At 38.9% G+C, this 16,597-nt stretch overlaps 5 protein-coding genes across 7 annotated transcripts; 1 reads left to right on the top strand and 4 right to left on the bottom strand.

Moving 5' to 3' along the window:
- LOC104760133 (14.7 kDa heat shock protein-like) lies at positions 7,250-8,144 on the bottom strand. Its single transcript, XM_010483001.2, has 2 exons — positions 8,015-8,144; positions 7,250-7,782 (listed from the first exon to the last, which is right to left on the bottom strand). Exons 1-2 carry the CDS (start codon positions 8,061-8,063, stop codon positions 7,409-7,411), a joined length of 423 nt encoding a protein of 140 aa, XP_010481303.1. The 5' UTR covers positions 8,064-8,144; the 3' UTR covers positions 7,250-7,408.
- Positions 8,545-9,460, bottom strand: LOC104760132 (RING-H2 finger protein ATL79). The gene has a single exon (XM_010483000.2). It carries the CDS (start codon positions 9,201-9,203, stop codon positions 8,700-8,702), a length of 504 nt encoding a protein of 167 aa, XP_010481302.1. The 5' UTR covers positions 9,204-9,460; the 3' UTR covers positions 8,545-8,699.
- On the bottom strand, positions 9,798-12,068 carry LOC104760130 (heterogeneous nuclear ribonucleoprotein 1). Its single transcript, XM_010482999.2, has 5 exons — positions 11,913-12,068; positions 11,695-11,782; positions 11,341-11,564; positions 9,953-11,006; positions 9,798-9,873 (listed from the first exon to the last, which is right to left on the bottom strand). Exons 3-5 carry the CDS (start codon positions 11,560-11,562, stop codon positions 9,860-9,862), a joined length of 1,290 nt encoding a protein of 429 aa, XP_010481301.1. The 5' UTR covers positions 11,563-11,564; positions 11,695-11,782; positions 11,913-12,068; the 3' UTR covers positions 9,798-9,859.
- LOC104760127 (acyl carrier protein 3, mitochondrial-like) lies at positions 14,112-15,168 on the top strand. Its single transcript, XM_019239907.1, has 3 exons — positions 14,112-14,228; positions 14,480-14,692; positions 14,776-15,168. Exons 2-3 carry the CDS (start codon positions 14,480-14,482, stop codon positions 14,938-14,940), a joined length of 378 nt encoding a protein of 125 aa, XP_019095452.1. The 5' UTR covers positions 14,112-14,228; the 3' UTR covers positions 14,941-15,168.
- Positions 15,107-16,448, bottom strand: LOC104760129. Of its 3 annotated transcripts, XM_010482997.2 has the most exons (3): positions 16,036-16,436; positions 15,710-15,943; positions 15,107-15,638 (listed from the first exon to the last, which is right to left on the bottom strand). In XM_010482997.2, the coding sequence occupies exons 2-3, from the start codon at positions 15,906-15,908 to the stop codon at positions 15,340-15,342; spliced, it is 498 nt and encodes a 165-aa protein (XP_010481299.1). In that variant the 5' UTR covers positions 15,909-15,943; positions 16,036-16,436; the 3' UTR covers positions 15,107-15,339. The 3 variants fall into 3 exon arrangements, with proteins under 3 accessions (XP_010481299.1, XP_010481298.1, XP_010481300.1); XM_010482996.2 differs by having other exon boundaries at positions 15,710-16,436; XM_010482998.2 differs by having other exon boundaries at positions 15,340-15,632; positions 15,710-16,448.

Below are 16,597 nucleotides of genomic sequence, written 5' to 3'. Positions count from 1 at the left end.
CACTACACTCATGGCTAAGATGCACCATCCCCTGAACTTCTTTGATTCTTTCCATCACAGCATCTTTCAAGAACTTCTGGTAAGGAGGAATCATCACAAAAGCATCAATCAAGGGCATCCTAAGCTCAATCTCTCTAACTTGTTTGTCAAACAATGCTTTATACTTGTCAACCATTTGCTTCTTAAACCTTCCTGGGAAGGGAAATGGAGGCTTGTAAGGAGGGGGAATTGACCTAGCTTCCTTTTCCTTGGAGGTAGCTGGCTTAGATGTTTCCTGAGCAGCTGCTCGATCAGGCACTCGATCATGCACACGGTCGAGTGCCTGCTCGAGTGGACGGTCGAGCTGAACACTAGTTTTATCCTGAGCTCCTTCTTGTTGAAAATCCTCCCCATCTTGTTCCACACTGTCCTCAGTGTTTGGTAAAGCTCCCTTTTTGTCTTGTAAAACTCTTCCACTGCGCAAATTAATGGCATGAGCACTTTCTATAGATTGCATAATAGCTTTGCCTTTGTTGTTCTCTTGCTTAGAGGCAGAAGTTTGTTGACCCTCTAGTGTTGTAATCCTTGAAGTAAGTGTGTCAAACTTTCTATTTAGGTCACTGTAAAGATCTGTTATCCTCCTGTTCAGCTCAGCAAATTTATTGGCTTCCTCAATCTTCCCTTGTGTTTGACCAATCAACAGCTGTTGCACCATGGCTCTAAGGTCTTGTTCCTGGCCTTGGTTAGTCTGAAACCCTGGTGGGGGACACAACTGGGGCTGGAACACCTGTTGCTGTTGTTTGGGGACATAGTTTTGGTGCTGTTGAGGCTGTTGAGGAGGGTAGACTTGATCTTGTGGGTTGGCCACATTTGTGCTCCTATAGGACAGATTATTGTTCCTAAACCCTCCTTGGTTATAACCCTTGAAGCCTCCTTGGTTTTGCATATAGCATAACTCAGCAAACTCATTCTCTCCCTCTTGAACTGGAGGCTCCTCTTCACTAACAAAGTGAATAGACTTTTGCTGACTTAGCAAGATCCTATCAAGCTTTTCATTCACCATTTTCAGATCCTTCTTGTACTTGTCTTCTTGATCAGTTGATGATGACCTTATGGTTCTGTCATAGTCCTCATTGTAGTTCCCATCAGACTGTGCAAGGTTCTCTACTAACTCCCAGCCTTCTTCCACATTCTTGTTGAGGAAGTTTCCATTGGAGGCTGTATCAAGAAGCATTATGAACTTGGGAAGCACTCCTCTATACAATGTGCTCAACAAAGACTCCACACTGAAACCATGATGAGGACATTGAGTTTGGTATCCCTTGAATCTCTCCCAAGCTTCACAAAAGCTTTCATTACTCCTTTGAGCAAATCCAGAGATCTCATTCCTTAGTCTTGCTGTCCTAGCATTGGAGAAAAACTTGGCCAAGAAAGCCTTCTTGCATGCATCCCAAGTAGTGATTGCACCAGTAGGGAGAGTCTTTTCCCATAAATGAGCCTTGTCCCCAAGTGAGAAAGGGAACAACCTCAGCTTGAAACCATCTTCACTTACTCCATTGATCTTGGTAAGACCACAGATTCTATCAAACTCATCAAGATGATCTAGTGGATCCTCCATAGGCAATCCATGGAATTTATTGGCCTGAATCATTGAGATCAATCCACTCTTGATCTCAAAGTTGTTGTTGGCAACAGTTGGTGGCACAATGCCAGCTCTTTGGTTGTGAGTGTTGGGTGCATCTCCAGCACCAATGTTCCTTGGTCTCTGAACCTGATCCTGTTGATCCATAGCTACTATAACCTCTTGTTGTTGCTGAACAACTCTCCTTTGCTTAGCTCCTAAACTCTTGGTCTTGTTGTTGATGTTGTCAATAGGCCTAAGAAGATTGTCCTTTCCTTTAGACCTTGTGTGCATTAACAGACACAAACGATTTTTGCTAGGCAAGCGACTGAGCACAGGCTCAAGTAGGAGGTCAAGTCGACTGGAAAATGATGGTTATAGAGATCCGGCTTCTGGCTCGAGCAGGTGCTCGATCACGACTCGGTCGAGTGGTGGTCGAGTGACTGGTCGAGTGGTACCTGAAATGGAACTTCAACCCAGAAACAGAAGATTCGAGTACAGCAACCTCACAAGCGTATAAAAGAACTTAATCTTAGACTAATATGGATCCTAAATGTCACAAAAACACACTCAAATGGGCAACGGCGCCAAATTGAAACAAGATTTATATTGTGGTGTGAATGATGATGTATGCAATGGTGAGATATGAATGGAATGATGGATGGGTGTTTCAATTCCCCTTATGCTATTGCAGTACAAGAGGTATCAATCCTAAATGAGTGTTTGTGAACAATTAAGATATGCATATGAATCTAAGTTAAGACAAATGTAAAGATTGTTTGTCACTAACAATCCTAGGAAGAAAATGTAAAATGCAGAAAATAAACTACAAGAACTAACAACTAGATGCAAATGAAACTGAATGATTGAAACAGTGATAAAGCAAGAACAGAAACAGAGACTACTACTAATGAACTAATGCAAGATAATTAATGAACTGAAAACTAAATGTATGCAACTGGAATGAAACAGGAATGAAACAAGACAAACACAAATCATAGACACAGAGTTCTGGGGATGAACTCGAGCAGCACTCGACCGAGTGTAGGTCGAGTGGGTGGTCGAGCTAGACTAGACGCAGAAACAGAGCAATGCAATAAAAACAGAGTAATGCTAAATCCAATCAAACAACAAGCAAGCAACAGGATTAAGACTAAGATTTCAATAAACAAAGAAGGTCCTGAGGATGGATTCATGGGATGGACTAATCATTGTGGTTATCTAACTTGGTCAACAAATCTCAAGCAAACTTTGAGCTAACCTCTAGACATATTAATCTAAGACAAGTTTCTCCCACTCTCATGGTCAAGAAACAATCAAACCTATGCAATTCTAGACTTGTTCTCACACAGTAAAGAATCTACACAAGCAGGCATTAAGCAATACATCTCAAACCAAACAAGACCTCTAATCTCTTAGCAAGCCTAATGGTAAGCTCTAGATCTAGCCTTATCTATGCTTCCTAAACATTGGTGTGATGCTAAGAAGCTTGAAATCAGACTCTACCCTCTCAGATATAGAATCAGCATTAAGATCATCTACCCTAGAAGAGATCTACAACAATCAAGCTTGACCAAGTCACACAAACCACAAGATCAATCCATCCTAACCCATCCTCAAGATCCTAAGGAAACTACTCACAACAATACATGGTGATCAAAGTCAAAAACCCAGAAAATATTGAAACTTGCATTATTAGAAAGATTAAACAAAGATCTTCAATATTGATGAAAGGATGAAACTCAAATTCTCAATATCTTGAAAGTTATAGAACCAACAAAATATAAGAATCTAGTCTTCTTTTTTAAGGAAGTACAAGATCTTAAAAATAAAAATGCAAAAGGAATAAAACTAAAAAAGGTAAAAACTAGGTTTAGGGAATATCTAAAAAGTTGCACACTTTGGTGGCTGCAGGTACAAGGCCTTATATAGGTGAGGAGGTGGAAGCCCTAAAAATAGAAAAAGTCAAAGTAGTCAACGGCTCGGTCAACTCGACCAGTGCTCGGTCGAGTCCATGGTCGAGCTGGCTTCTCTCGTGCACACTCCACTCGGTCGAGTCCATCTACCCACTCGGTCGAGTCCTTCGTCGAGTTGGACTCTGGACCTTGGTTCTTCAGCCTTAACTCTCTTGCTTTCCCTTCAAGATTGCTTCACTTCTCCTCAGGATTGTTTCCATGCTCCTTAAGCTCCAAAATCACCTGTTTATGCATGAAAAGATGCAAATGCAATGCAACTAAACTCTAATGCATGATTAGTCCTAAAGCTACACAATAATGATGAAAATGGCTAGCAAAAGATGCAAAAGATGTGAATAAACTAAGGGAAAACATGGTAAAATATATGAACATCAAGTAGAACAAGGATTTGCGGGACACAATGATGCGAATTCTGTTGATGATGAGATCGAATTCGTGGGCAAGCGAAGAGGAAAGGATCTTATATCAGAATCTGATTAAGAGATTGGGTTTGAAGATATTTCTGTACAAGAGCATTTTGAGCAACACACAGAGAAGCAGAGGAGCAAGAAACAGAGTGCAGGTACATCTGTTAGCAAGAAGAAGTCGGTTCCAAAACCGAAGCGACCCAGATCTGCAGAACCAAGTTCAAGGAATGTTCGTACAAAATCTGGGTTTCGGTCTGATGTGTTTGTCTCCAAGGCTGCGCAATTGAGGTATTCTCAATTTTTCTCTAGGAATTTTAGGGCTGAACGACAGTTGGATATGTCTCAATCTGATGAGTTTGAGTTCATTAGTAAGATTGTGTCATTAGGGGTTAAAGCTACAGTTCATGATCCCTCTATTTATGTCAAAGAGGTTATTTGTGAATTTTATGCGAATTTGCCAAATAAAAGGGCAAGGGATGGTGTTCAAGTGTTTGTTAGGGGTCATTGGTATGAATTTTCTCCTAGGGTGATTAATCAAGCTTTTAATATTGCACCTTTGACTAAAGCTGAATTGAAAGTTGATGCTGCAGTACACAAATTGAGTAAGGATGAACTTGCAGAGTTTTTAAGTGATAGGGACATATCGACTTGGGCTAACTTGAAAGTTAGGGATCTACCTGGAGAGAGTGTTGCTCTCTTAATGCTGGCAGCTTATAATTGGGTTCCTTCGAAGCACATAAATCATCTTTCGGTTAAGAGAGCTCGAGTAGTATACAAGATTATCAAGGGCATCCGGTTTGATTTGGGGCAATTGATTTATAATCAGATTATGGACATAAGTTGGAATGATGCAACTCGCTATGTGATTTTTCCAAGAACAATCTTTGAAACCCTGAGAATTCAAGAAGGTCCGCTTGAGTGGTCAGATGAAGAGGAAGACGTGTTTGCTGTGTTTTATACTAAAGATGTCAGAACTGGGTTTGCCTATGGTGTTAAGCATAAACTGACTTTAGAGAGTGACAAACCGATGCCAGTACCTCCAGTTGGCAGGAGACCAGATGAAGGATCGTCTTCTACTTCGGAAGTTATTCAGTTGGGTAGCATTCGTGTGCCACACATCTGTCAAGAGAATGTTGAAATCTCGTATGAAGCATTGGTCGATACTGCTCAAGCTCTTCAGAAGCTTACTCATGTGGTTCACAGGCTGATTCAGAATCATCCATTGTCAAGAATGATTTAGTGGTTTTTGACTGTTGTGCTCACAAGTAGGGGGAGAAAATGGAGTCTGAGTCTGGTATTCTGGGGGAGCTATAATTTTGGGGGAGCAGCATTTTGTTTTGTTTAAAAACTACCTTGGAATTTGTTTGAGTTCGTTTGTCAAACTGGTTTGTTGTTGGTATTATGCAGAATTTTTGATGTTTATGTGTTAAGGAGTTTCAAATTTTTCAAGGCTTTATTAAGTTAAATTTGGATGCATGTAAAAGAATTAAAGTGCAGATGCTTGTGAAGCACAAAGCCAAAAAGGGGGAGATTGAAGATGCAGCAATTGAACAAGTGGATGAACTACTTCAGAGGGACATGACACTAATGCAAAAACAGAGTATCAAGTTATCTATGTCGGCATTTATAAAGCTTGAAGACTTACACAGGATTAGAAGGCACAAGAAGCTTATAAAAGGACAAAGAGCTTCATGTTTACAATAGGAATGTAAACATGAAGAAAGAGGGAAATTTCCTAAACCATAAATAAAAAGGAAATTGTCCAATTCCTATTAGAATTAGATTAAGTAATTTACTAATTAAATAGTCAATACCTAGATCTATAAATAGGGGTGCTATGGCTAGGTTGAGCTTTAGCACCAATTTTTTGAAACCCGACCCAGATTGTGAACCGGACTAGCTCTCGGGTCATTGGGTCATCGGGTGAACCGGGTTCGACCACGGGTCAATTGAGTAAAATATGTTTAATATATTTATATAAAATAAATATTTTTAAAAATATTATAAAAAGAATGTCATGTTTAACAAAGTATAAAGTTTAATAATAGTAATAATAAAATGATCAAAAATTTTAAATCCAAATAAAAAATAAACAACACTAATATAACATCTTCAAAAATAACCAACTGTTCATACGTAATGTTCGAGAGATGACCAAGAAGTTGAAGACGAGAGTTGTGTCTTGAGTCATGTGTTACCGTCTAAGCTCTAAACGAATAAAAAGTTCTAAAAGTAATTGAAACTGTGAATCTTTATACATTTTTTACAAAAATCAAATAGATTTTTTTTGAACCGCTAACCGGCCGGGTCAACCGGTTCACCGGGTCGCGGGTTAATAGCGGTTTTTCCTGGGTTTTGCCGGTTTTATTACTACCGGTTATTAGCACTATACCCGAACCGGTAAAGTCTCCGGGTCGCAGGTTAATCGGTCGGACCGGCCGGTCCGGGCTGGGCGTGAAAACATTGTTTAGCACAAACAAGAGAAAGTTTATCTAGCTACTAAGTTTTAGTCTTTAAAAAAAAGAGCTAAGAACTTAGAGAGAGCAAGAGAGATCTTTAAGAGAGTTTTGAGAGATTAGAAAATTGTTTAGAACAAACTTGTAAACAGATTTTCTATCAATCGAAGAGTGTTTCTTTGATCAAAAGTTCTCACATTTTCATACTTAAAGATTGTGAAAACAAAAGACATATGAATCACTCTTGATTCCATAGCAAACACAAAAGCCATAACGAGACTCACACACCATTGTCTCAACTTAAACAGATCATAGAACTAGTGAATGCAACTAATTGTCCCAAAATGAAAATATAGTAGAGCAGAAGAGAGGGAGATGGGATAATTAAACAGGGCTTCTTCCTTAGAAAAAAAATACTGCAAAAAGTAAAACTGTTCCATGCCAATCTCTTTCATTTTCTTTCACAGTGATTGAAGAAGACGCTGACGTCAGCAATCTTCATGGCCAAAAAAAAAACTATGAGCTGTCATCAATCTTTCTTCTTTTTTTTCACCAAAAGATCTAAAAGTAAAGTTTTACAACCGTTGTTAATAATTACTCCGTGTATATCCAGTTTTTGCTCATCAACTCAATTTAAAAGTTTGTGTTCTTTTAATGTAGACGATTTCATTAATATCGTTCAAAAATTTCTCAAGGTTATCCAGTTTGATCATGGCAATAATCTATATAGTCTGATGAATTAGCTAAATTATAATGTAAGATTAAAACAAAACAAAAAGAAAGCTGACAACTTTTATTTATTTATTGAGATGCATAATATATATAGAAGAAGCAAGAGAGTACTTAAACCATCAAAGAAATTAGATAAACATAAACCAGCGCTGCATGAGCAAGCCATTGATAGATAGATATAGATAGAGAGACGCTAGATAGAAGACCACAAACCAAATCTCGAAGAGACGGCACAAATCATGTGCGATGATGTGGTTCAATCGGTAAACGAATGATCTTCTGATTAACGACACCAATGGAGGCCTTTGAGCCGGGGATCTTAGGGACGCTGATCCAGAGCACTCCGTTGATAAGCTTCACCGTAGCTTTATTCACGTCGAACGCCTCTGGGTTGACCACCATGGAGCCTCCGTACTTGCGTCCGGCGTTTTCGTACTCGGGCATGGCTGGTTCGTCGGCGTAGAAGTGCACGTTGTTGCCTACGGTGTCGACCCAGTAGTTGAGGTCTGACTCGGGACACCCAGGCATGTCGACTCTCATCACGCATGCGTTCTTCGTCACACTCACCTCGTACACCGCCTGACTCCCACTTTTCTGAAATGGGTTCCTCACTACACATTACGTACACCACCAACACCACAAAATTAATTAATGACTTTTTTAACCTAATAGAAAGAGTACAGATTTGTCCAAAAGATTCGATCTTTATATATAAGAAATAACAGCGAAAGATGGAAACTTTACTTACATTTTAACCTAATATATAGAAAGAGTACAGATTTGTCCAAAAGATTCGATCTTTATATATAAGAAATAACAGCGAAAGATGAAAACTTTACTTACATGGAGTCGGAGAACTGTTCTCGTCGGAGCTGCCTGCGTTCGATTCCATTTCCGACTCATTGTCTCAAAACGACACTGTTTCTCTCTCTCTCTCTCTCTTTTTTGGAAGAAGGCAAGGAAGTTGTGTGTGACTGAGACTACTCTCTCTCTCTCTCTCCTACTCTCTCTACTTGCTATTTGTAACCGAGAGAGGTCTATAGCCTAAAAGGTTTGGGAAAGGCCTGGAGTTACCTATCATTAGGCCCATTACTCGGCCCAATAAGTGTTGAGCCCTCCTAGTCCTTACTATATATATAATTCGAAACTGCGGTGATTTGGTGAAATACTGAAATTGGTTACATCACATAGTATTAATTTCCCTACCATTTCTTCTCCTATATACACATTTGTCATCAAATTGCTCCAGCTTTTTTCCTAGATTCTTTCACTTATTAAACCCATTGATTCATCTGATTAAAAAGTCTCTGGTCCAGCAACTTTCTCGTACAATGATTTTCTATCAATCTTATTAAAAAACTCATCAGGGCTTCTTTCCTTACGTGGCGATGTAGAATTAGATTGGTAACTAGTACTTTGGTTGTTCTGTGTTACTAATAATAATATAGAACAGAAACAGAGTAATCTCAAGCAAAACATGATACAACTCTAAGCTTTTGAAAGACAAGATGGAAAAAAAGAAGAAGCTCTAAGCATTGATCTGGCTGGAAGGAGTTTCCGAGTGTTGTGGGAAGATAGAAGTTCGGCAAGTGGGACAGGAGGAGCGAGAAGAGAGCCATTTGTGGATACACTTGACATGGAAACCATGCTGACATTTCTCCAGCACTTGGATGCTCTCTCCTTGTTCGAACTCCGACAAGCAAATGGCACACTCTGCTTCAGCTCCTGCAAGCTCAAGGTCGGATGAGTAGACAAGCGTAGGAGTTGGTGCAGCGGATGAAGCAGCTGCCTCAGGGTCATCAGGCTTGTGGTCTTCGTTAGTCTCGAGGGTTGGCCGGAGAAAGCAACGGATTGCAGCGTAGAGGGAGAGAGCACATATGAGAGCTGAGACGAGAAGGATGAGAAGAACTGATGCGTTGGCTGTGAAGTCAGTAGAGTTGGAGTAAGGCTTCCATCTGCAAGTATGAGAGTTACACGTTGGAGTTGCAGCAGAGGACAGTGGTGAAGCTACTTCTTCAACTAGCAACCGCATCTTTATCGGTTTGAGAGAGCCTCGTGAGACGAGACCTTATAGAGGAGGAGTGTAGGGAAAATGGTGGCGATGATTCCAGTGAAGTCTTGAAGCTGTAAGAGAGAGAGAGTTTGAGGGGATTAGGATGTTTCGTCTCTAGTTTGAGGACTGTAACTCTCGTTTCTCTCTCTTTTGGTCCACTTCACATAAATGGATATTATTGTGATGGATGATGGATTGCTTTCTTTGTCCTGTGGCTTATCATCATCCACATGTTTTGACACACGTCGGCCTCACACTACGTTGCCTACATTCTAGGCAAATTGCTCTTTTTTTTTAATTCGTTTTCATGTTTGAATTTGTCAATATATGGATTTAGTAGATAAAAAGGAAGAGAGACAAGAACAAAATACATTTCATTGTTTCTTTGTCTCTTTTATATCACTCAAGTTTACATCTTTTCTTTTTAAGATAAAAAAGAAACAAAACCCCAAATTAGCAAAAAAGGGTGAAAAGAAAAGGCTATAACAACAATCAAAATAGTAAAAAAGTAAAAGAAAAGCTTTTAAGCTTTTTGGAACCAATAATTTTTTTTTTCTTTTAATAACTTTTTTCCTCATCTAAAAAACTCTCTTCTGCAATCATCTGATCTCCAATAGTGTGGATTTCTCACTTCTCTAAGCTGCAATGCCTGCAACACCAACCATTTTTCATCAGATTTTGATTTTTCTATAAAATGATCAAATTCTCAGATCAAAAATGGCACATACCTCCGTTTGGTTGCCTGTTGATGTATCCAGCTGGTCCTCTAGACATGAAGTCCAATGCTCCCATCCCCAATCCTTCCTCTGACTTCGCAGGCAGTGAAAGCCACATTGAGTCGCTGTACAGAGAGTCTGCCTCCAAGCTACTTGAGCCGCTGCTGTAACCACCAACATGAACTTCTCTCATTGCTTCTAATCCTACGCCTCCTCTCTCACCGTGGTAGCCACTACGTGCACGTGCAGCTGCTCCCCAGTTGTCTCCGATGCTGCCTAGTGAAGGCATTCCAGAGTTTCCATTAAAGCTGCTTCTTGATATCGGCGAGTTTGACATGTAACCAAGACCACCATTTCCCCACAAATGGTTCTTTGTTGCTGCATTTAGCACAGAACCATTCCCGACACTAGCTCCTCCCGACTCCATCTGGTTACCGTACCTGTTGAGACTCGCAGCATATCCAGGGCTGAAGGGTCGACCAAAGCCTCCGCTAGAACCAGATCCATAGTTCTGAGTCTGGTCAAAATTGAGCTCGATTCCATATCCATGTCCAAACGGTGAGAATCCTCCCCTATTACCTACTGCTGGACTGTACCTAACTTCAGGTTTTACTCCATAACCAGAGATTGGACTCGGGCTGAACCCTTGGGTGTACTCATTCAGTAACGAGCTGATTCTACTACTGCCAAAGCTATTTACATTCAGTTGGTTCCGCATTGTGTTGAGAGCCATATCCTTAGGAACAGCCAGTTTGACCTCCACCATCTTACCATTGAGTTCGTGGAATGTCTTCTGGAGCACTTTGTCGACAGCTTCCTCAGAGTCATACGAGATGAACCCAAAGCCTCTAGGTCGCTGAGTTCTGTGGTCATACATCACCACAACATCAGTGATCATACCAAACTGAGCAAAATACTTTTTGAACTCAGCCTCTGTCACCGAGGATGCCAAACCCCCCACAAAGATCTTCTTGGTGTTAGATGGGCCAGGTGATCCCTGAAGGCTGCTGTTACTTTTGTTCATGACTGCGTGATCATCTCTTGGAACTGCCTTCTTAGCCTCAACCTGTGATCATGGAGAAAAATCAACACAGCGCACAACAAAAAGAGAGCAGTCTAGTAGGACTAAGTGAGTAGCCATGAAAACAATCCAAGTTTAAACATTTTCATTAGTGTGTGAGAAATGATCGAATATGCATTTATCAGAGGGAGAAAGCTCTTTCTCTTTTACGCTGACTGTAAACTTAAAGAGTCTTAAGTAAACTAAAAGAGGAATTAGAAATCAAAAGGGTTTGCTTGCTTTGAGAAGCAGCAAAGTCTAAATGAAGCAAGTAATCAGTGAGACTGAAAGTGGAAGCAATGTATGTATGTAGAGTGTTTGGTTAAAGGAGGAAACTTACAATTTTGCCATCGATAATATGTCTAAGCAAAACGACTCTCTCAGCAACATTGGGATGAGCAAAGACAACGAAACCAAAGCCACGAGCACGACCAGTGGCTCGATCTTTCATGATGACAGCCTCTAAAACCTCACCAAAACTCTGAAAATACTCACGAAGACGATCTTCGCTGGTTTCCCAAGATATCCCACCGATGAAGAGCTTACATGATTCCATTTCCATTTCTGCGAAGAAGCAAGATAAACAAATAAAGGTTGTGTTTTTTTTTTTTTTTTGGGTTTGTTCCTGAGTATAGTAGAGTTTATTATTTTATACATGGATCTAAAAGTGGAGAAGAAGAGTGGAATCTGAAACCTGAAGGGAAGCAAAAATAGGATGAAAAAAGAGCAGATGGGTCGTGATCGGATTATGTCAAAACCGATCGACCCACGATCTTGGATTCCTGCAAAAACAAAAAACCCCAATGATCATCAAAAAGGTTGAACCTTTAGAATAAAAAAAAAAAACAAAAAAAAAAACAAAACAAAACCCAGAAGAAGAAGAAGACAGCGAGAGAGAGAATATATCAATACCGTAAAATAAAGAAACGGAGAAAGAGAGGAAAAAAAAGAAGAAGAAGAAGAAGAAGAGAGAGAGCTGAGATTGAGAGAAATCTTGAGATTTGGAGAAGGCAAAGGTTTTTAATAAGAGGGCGAGAGGCCCTCCTCTCTCTTTTCTGTTTATCGTCCAAAAATTTTAGACTTCTCTCTTTTTTTTTTTTTTTTTTTTAATTTTATTTTGGAAATATTCTTTTTTTTTTCTTTTTCTTCTGCGATTAAATTTTAAAAAAAAAATGGATGGAAGCAAAAAACAAGCAATGCTCTCTCTCTCTCTCACAGCAGCACAAACCAATTTTTGGGAAGAAAAAGAATAAAAGGAGAAAGCTTTTTCTTACGTTTATTTTTAATTTTTAATTTTTTTTTATGGAATGTTTTTGGCTATCGTCCCCTCTCTCTTCCCTTTTTAGAGACGAGGGTAATTTCGTACTCTTTCTTCTCTGTAATAATAACACATTCATCTTTTTTTCTAAAAACAAAATTTAATAACCGACGCTTTGGGTTACCAATGCGTGCACCTTTTTATTATTTCTTTTTCCCATAAGTTAAAAAAAAATCTATCATTAATTAAGTTATTCCTGATTTCTTCCTACTTGTAGAATTCAAAATCTTATTTTGGTACTTCTTTTTTTTTTCTTCTTCCCAATGAATGATTCTTCTTAATAAGTGCTACTAATTGTGAACGATGCAACATGTGATTTTAAGAGTCAATCTAATCAATCATTTTTGTTGCAAAATACTAGTACTAATTATTGTTTGAGCTTTTGTTTTTTTTTTAAAAACTTAAAAATGAAAATGGCAACCATGAAAATTCAGAATTCTTATTGGGAGGGGAATCAAAGTGGGCAGGAACATGGGGAATGGTTGATGACGATAAAGATTTGCTATCCCACTGTTGTTATGTCCCTTCGTTCGCTTTCAATATTACTACTATCAATTGAATTGTATAATATTACAATAATTCAATCACCAAGTGGAAGAAGATGTCTCAAACAAAGTTAGTAGTACACAAGGCATTACTTGTGCCATCCAAATTATTACAAACTTTCTCTCATACGCTTACTTTTTTTTTTTTTCTTCATTATATTAATCACTTATTTGCCGTCCACTTATTGTTTCGTTATTTTACACTTTTTGGGAAAAAAAAAAACACATCATCTTATCTGAGTTTTGGAATCCGATTAATATAACACATCAACAAAACTAATACTACAAACCATCAAGGAGCTGGCTAGAGATGTGTCATCATTCGAACACTCAAGTTAGAGATGAACAATAGTGAATGTCGTGCCAGTCGAGAGACTCTTTGCGTGGACACTAACACTACCATCTACTGGATGTGTGAAAACTTAACACAGATGGAGTTTTTTTTATGGCAATTCCGGGCAATTACCGGTAGAGTACTAAGAGACGAAGATGGTAATTCACAGGACCGAGCTGAGGCTAAAGTCCACCAAGTAAAAGCTAATCATCCTCTTTTTTTTTTTGCCTTTAGATATTTCTAGTTTTGTTTCTTATCCAACTCTTGTAGGCTCAATTTTTTTTAATGTTTTGAACAAAATATGAGAGATTTTTGTCTTTCCTCACCAATAAGTTAAACGATATAATAATATGAATATATTATTGTTGATATATAACTTTTACAAGTCATATATCTACCGTTGACGATACATACGGTTTGCAACACATAAATCAGTATCTTATTCTTAAACATATTGACTCTTGTATAATTCATTGGTCTTCTATTATGTACCACTTAAATTTTAATTAGTAACCTTAATGCAGAGTTTAATAGTAATTGGTATCACCTAACCTACTACATTATGTCATTCATAGATAAGTTCTCTATTAAAAGCGTGACATCAAACGTTAGACATATGGAGATGAATTGAATATCGTCCACTAACCATACTAGTAATATAGGATTATACCCTATTTACCAACTATTTCTTGTATTAAAGTTTGTTCTATTAATTTAACTCACGTTACAAGAATCCAAGATTCAACAGCCTTACTAAATTGGGAAATAAGGTTAGGTAATAAGAGCAATCACATAGCCATAATTAGAAATGAGCAGGAGAAGCCATAAACTTTCTTGGGCTTTAAAAGTCAAACGACGACGCATTAATAGCCTACCAATCTATATAATTAAGGCCCATTAATACTTTTGGCCCAGAAGGTGTTGTTCTCTTCTCTCTGCTGCACTCTGCTCTGTTCTGCTCTGTGCTCTCTGCCATTCTCCCGCTTCAGACCTAAAGATCGTCATTCACTGGCATATCCCAATAGTCGCAGGTATGGGCTTCTATAGATTTCGATCTGTGTGGCTTCTGTTTGAAATTTGAAATTCGGTGTATCAAGTCTCAGTTTTTATAAGCTTGAAATTGATTCCTCAGTGGTGTTGTTCCATCAATGATGAGTTAAAGCTTGAAACATTAGGCATCAATGGAAGGGATATTTTAATTGCTTTTTTCCTCTTTAAAAGGCTGAAACTTTATTGGAAATTCGTCCACTTGTTGATTTTGATATCTTCATGTTTGTTTTAGATGAATTGCATAAGGAGCTCAATCCTGCAACACTTGGGACTGAGAGTCTCTGTCAGACCCATTTTGCAGCTTCAAAACGATAATGTTTTCAAGAGTATTGGTCATGTTTATATGAATTTTACAGCAGGAGCTGTTGCAGATGGAGGCCAAGATCAAATCTTGACTAGGGTTATTGAACTGGTCAAGAAATATGACAAAGCTAACTCCTCTAAGGTTATGAAAATGCTGCTTTTTCTTTGTGTATAGTGTTTTCAGTGATAAGGTTGTTTTGTAATACGGCTTAGTTACTTACACAGGTTACTGAAAGGGCTGATTTCCAGAAGGATTTGTCGCTGGACAGCTTAGACAAGGTGGAACTGGTTATGGCTATTGAAGAAGAGTTCTCGATTGAGATCCCTGAAGAAAAAGCTGATAAGCTTACTTGCTGTGGTGATGTTGCTACATACATACATACTCTCTGAAACTCACCCCAAAGCGTCTCAATCCTGAGTTATCTCTGCCTCTCAGTCTTGTCTTCCATGTTTGCAAGTTTAGAAACATGCTTTGTGTCTTTGCTTCAGCAAATTTTATTTGGGTTACTTCTGCTAAACAATTTATCTGATATATGTTCTAATGTGATCACACTACTTTTGCACCAAAAACATGAGAGCCTTTTATACACATGATGTAAACAGCGTATGTTTTTTTTACACCGTGGCAACATGAAAAACAATATAGAGAGACTCAACTCGGTTCTGTGACTGAAGCGCCAGCTAAACAAACGAGGACCAGAACAAACTAATGGTTTTCACATGATGGAGCTTGAAGAATCTTCTGTCTCTGTTCAAATCTTTTGTTGAAATGTTGACACCAGGAGCTTGCTATGATCTTGAACTGTAACCTTGTAACCTGATCTTCCCTGAGGTGTAGACACGGAAGCCATTGGTAGAGGAAACAAGTTTGATACGTTTGTGTATATTGGTATAAGTGTGATAGCATCTGTAGGGCTTAGGCACATGTACTGGCTTGATGAAACATGTGTTTTCGAGGTCAGGAATAGCGTGGAGTTGGGAGGGAAGATCGATTTCAAACTCTCCCAAATCATCAGTAACAGCCTTAATCCATTTGGACCTCTTTTTGGATCCAGTGCGGCACTTGATGGCAACAGTTGCACCTGTGACTGTGAGGATCATGTAAGTACTCATTACGCACAAGTAGCATAAAGAGAGAAGGTAGAGAAACTATATATACCTGGAATAGCGATGGAATGAAAGCGAGGATGTGAAGTGTCGCAAAGAAGAGATCCGGTGATGATGACGGAGGAGAGTTTCTGTTCACCGTAGCCAGCCATCTCCACCATCTCCATTCTGGTCCACATATTCCCAAATGCTCCGTTGAACAAGAAGAAGAAGATTACGAAGAAGCAACGGAGAATGAAGAAGCTTCCCATTCTTAAAAAGCAAATAAAATGTTTTTCTTTTTTGCCTTTGTCACAACAATATGAATATTGTTTGCTTTAGTTAAAGAAATGAGAATAGCATGAACGAGGATATATATATACAAGAAGAGGAAGATACCCTTTGCGTGGCTTCAGGTTACACAGCTCTGTACGGCAGCTTCTCTTTATAGTTTATACCCATATAACCCCTCTTTGCTTTTTAATTCTATAAATAAAAAAACTAATTCATGGCTGACTTGTAAATGAAAGGGTCAATTTGGGAGCTGAATCTTCCAAATGAATCAATGAACCCCGGGAGAGAGAAAGAGAGACGGCACTTGGAAGCAATTACTGAGTGGTTCGCCTACTCTTTCACTCCGTATAAGTATTTAATTAAATTTGGTGCAACGTTTGTATGTAATGTGACGTTTCTCCTTTTCTTTATTAATTTGTCTAAGAAGCGCTACAAAATTGAATTGGAGTAGTCATGCAGGAACCAAAAGAATCAAGCCTACCCCCAACTATACTCTCTCTCACCCCACACATTTCATTCAGCTTTGAACAAATAACACAACGCTGATTGACTTTCGTCTCTACGTGGCGTACACACATCTATAGTACTAGTAGGATGGAGTCAGCAGTCAGCACGATGCCTTGCGTTTAGGGTTTTGTTGACCAAACCACACTTTCTCAATTCCTCC

This window comes from Camelina sativa, chromosome 18, assembly GCF_000633955.1.
Source record: "Camelina sativa cultivar DH55 chromosome 18, Cs, whole genome shotgun sequence".
Taxonomy (NCBI): Eukaryota; Viridiplantae; Streptophyta; class Magnoliopsida; order Brassicales; family Brassicaceae; genus Camelina; species Camelina sativa.
Note: the sequence above shows the minus strand (reverse complement) of the source record. Positions and strands in the feature narration are given on the sequence as shown.

Coding starts and splice junctions, on each gene's coding strand:
- LOC104760133 (XM_010483001.2), bottom strand. CDS start 8,063: ATGGAATCGAACGCAGGCAGCTCCGACGAGAACAGTTCTCCGACTCCA. Junction 7,783..8,014: donor GAACAGTTCTCCGACTCCAT/GTAAGTAAAGTT, acceptor CGTAATGTGTAG/TGAGGAACCCATTTCAGAAA.
- LOC104760130 (XM_010482999.2), bottom strand. CDS start 11,562: ATGGAAATGGAATCATGTAAGCTCTTCATCGGTGGGATATCTTGGGAA. Junction 11,007..11,340: donor ATATTATCGATGGCAAAATT/GTAAGTTTCCTC, acceptor CCATGATCACAG/GTTGAGGCTAAGAAGGCAGT.
- LOC104760132 (XM_010483000.2), bottom strand. CDS start 9,203: ATGCGGTTGCTAGTTGAAGAAGTAGCTTCACCACTGTCCTCTGCTGCA.
- LOC104760127 (XM_019239907.1), top strand. CDS start 14,480: ATGAATTGCATAAGGAGCTCAATCCTGCAACACTTGGGACTGAGAGTC. Junction 14,693..14,775: donor ACAAAGCTAACTCCTCTAAG/GTTATGAAAATG, acceptor TTACTTACACAG/GTTACTGAAAGGGCTGATTT.
- LOC104760129 (XM_010482996.2), bottom strand. CDS start 15,908: ATGGGAAGCTTCTTCATTCTCCGTTGCTTCTTCGTAATCTTCTTCTTC. Junction 15,639..15,709: donor TCATTCCATCGCTATTCCAG/GTATATATAGTT, acceptor TGATCCTCACAG/TCACAGGTGCAACTGTTGCC.